Source organism: Sceloporus occidentalis, unplaced genomic scaffold (assembly GCF_023333645.1).
Source record: "Sceloporus occidentalis isolate IW3139 unplaced genomic scaffold, rSceOcc1.0.p SCAF_221, whole genome shotgun sequence".
Taxonomy (NCBI): domain Eukaryota; kingdom Metazoa; phylum Chordata; class Lepidosauria; order Squamata; family Phrynosomatidae; genus Sceloporus; species Sceloporus occidentalis.
This window is the reverse complement of record NW_028317201.1, coordinates 1,317,501-1,319,889: the sequence shown is the minus strand read 5'-3', so window position 1 is coordinate 1,319,889 and position 2,389 is coordinate 1,317,501. Positions and strand designations below refer to the sequence as shown.

At 44.2% G+C, this 2,389-nt stretch overlaps 1 protein-coding gene across 1 annotated transcript in view; it reads right to left on the bottom strand.

Annotated features, from left to right (window-relative positions):
* Positions 1-488: 488 nt before the first annotated feature.
* Positions 489-2,389, bottom strand: part of LOC149277044 (charged multivesicular body protein 6-A) — a 3,399-nt gene continuing 1,498 nt past the window's right edge. Inside the window, exons 2-8 of the mRNA XM_089503166.1 lie at positions 1,898-2,007; positions 1,702-1,789; positions 1,517-1,603; positions 1,238-1,303; positions 1,069-1,149; positions 630-684; positions 489-541 (exon numbers count right to left, since the gene is read on the bottom strand). Of these exons, the coding sequence (XP_089359292.1) occupies positions 489-541; positions 630-684; positions 1,069-1,149; positions 1,238-1,303; positions 1,517-1,603; positions 1,702-1,789; positions 1,898-2,007 (540 nt within the window). The remainder of the gene's footprint in view (positions 542-629; positions 685-1,068; positions 1,150-1,237; positions 1,304-1,516; positions 1,604-1,701; positions 1,790-1,897; positions 2,008-2,389) is intronic.

Genomic DNA, 2,389 nt, shown 5'->3' with positions numbered 1-2,389 from the left:
AAAAGCCTTTGAAACGGTGAAAGGGGGAAAAAAGTACATTTTATTCTTTTATTTCTTTTTATATTATCCCAAATCAAAAACACTTTTAATTACTGCCCTAGCTTTGTTCTGGAGCGTCCTATTACTGCATCAACTTGACAAAGTGATGGTAACCCTAAACTCCTACTAAAGAAAGGATAAACATAAAAAGAGAAAAAAAACAAAAAAAGGCACACCCTTTACTGATTTTCCTATGTTTGCAAAAACACAGATCCTGATTCGTCTTTATGTAAGGAAAAAAACCCCATGGAGTTGACTATGATAAGCAACCAAGAGATACACGGGTCTTTTCAGCACCTCTAGGATTAAAAAAAGTCCAATGTACAAGACGGGTGCTGTATATCTCTCCCCGGGCTGCGTGAGATAGCCTGCGGAACTCCTGAATACGTGTGGCTTTCGGATGATACGTGTGGCTTCAAACACCGTCCTCCTAGCGAAAGGGCATGGCGTTAAGAAGCGGCCACCAGCTGCGGCTTGGGTTTGTTCTTGACCGCTTGTTTCTCTGCGAGGAGCAAAAAAGAGAAGTCAAAATGTTTAAATGTGATAGAAAAAGCGGCAGTCCCTATCCATTCGCAGAAAATATACCTTACCTGGCGTAGTGTCTGGAAGCGGCTCCGAGGGGGCTTCTGGGAGTTCCAGATCTTCCTGTAGAGAACATGGAGGAAAAATGATACTATATGACCTGTGGCTTAGGGATGGACAGAAACATATTGAAAACACGGAGCAAACCGCTTGCGTCGTTAGGTGCAGCAATTACACACGGATTTTAGACAAACTTTCATTTAAATATGATTTCATCGATATTTTGCATGTGTATCGAGATATTAGATTCTCTATGATCAATGAGTATTTCTAAAGTCCCATCTCTTATGCTTTACGTGATTTACAGTGCATTGGGAAATACGAAATATTTCTACAAAATTAAATGTCAGATTTACAAAGTTTATGATGAAGCAGCCTACTTCAGAGGGAGGAATGGCTGTACAATTCTATACGGCAGTGTCTCCAACTCACACTGCGGTCTCTCACCTGAGTGATGGCCTCAAGTTCTTCTAGAATGGCCTCCTCATCCTCTAGAGTCAGGTTTCCTGATAGAAGCTCGTCGATTTGCTGCGGTATATTAGAGAGTTATTATAGTTAGAGTCTTGGAGGATGAGCTGACAATCCACTTCGACATACACAAGCGCTTATTACTTACACGCTGGTATTCAATGCCTTCTTGCGTCTCATCCATGATCCTCTCCACTTCCTCTATGGACATGACCTGAGAAGAGAAGTTCCACTTATTTATGGAGCGCCAGCAGATTCCATTCAAATCGACAATATAATATCCTTCTATCCTTCGTTGGTGGGTACGTGTTCCTGGCATAAATCCAGGAATGTTCCTATATCTGCATTTTTCCCCTCAAAATAAGTAAAGTGATTACAGAAGTGTTAGGTGGAAGGGCACTTTTCTTACACGGTAGGATTAGCTCACCTCATGCATCTTCTTCAGGCACTCGTTACCCAACTTTAACCCCTCGATCACCTTCAGCTCAATCTGTGCAAACTCAATGTCTTCAACCTGTAAAAACAAACAAATGAATCTCTTTGATCAGACTTCGCGCCGTGCGGCGACTCTCTGCAGAGCCTGGGGTTTGCGTGTTTGTGGGGCAGACGCACCATTTTCTCCAGGTTGCTGATCTGGTTGTCCGTCTTCTCCAGGAGCTGTTCTTGGTATCTCTTCTTCTTTAACAGCAACTTGGCCTTCCTGTTGATGACAGATCATCTTTCAACACTTAAGACAATGCATTCTACAGGGGTGGGCATTAACTACTTAATCAAGCAGCTGTCCGTAATGCACGGAATTGCCCCTTACTCTCTCTTGCCATCGTGCAGCAGCTGCCGGGCCACCTCTCTCTCTCGCTGCAGCTGCAGCGAGATCCTCTTCTGATACTGCTTTAGTTTATCTCTCTGCTGCTTCAGTTGCTGAAGAGAAAAAACAATAAAGATTGAATGACTTCGGTAAAGGAGTTTCTGAACATCAAACTACAGTACAAGGAAGGAATGGAAGTACAGAAAGGGTGTCCATGGCTTCTTATTTTTGTGGGGGGGGGGGTCATCACAATGCGTGTACCCCGTGGCCCCTAGCTTCTACACAATGTGTCGAGCCCTGGATCAGGAACCTTTTTCCACCAACTGTCCCGGATGTCTTTCAGAGGGCTATCCGTCCAAACGCAATACCGTGCAGGAAGGAAGAAGCGTATCTACCCCCTGACCTTCTCTTCCGCAGCTTGCTTCATGCACCATCCTACGGAGCTGTCCAAAGGGCCAGCTGGTCCTTCTAGATATAAACTAGCCAAGCAAGGGA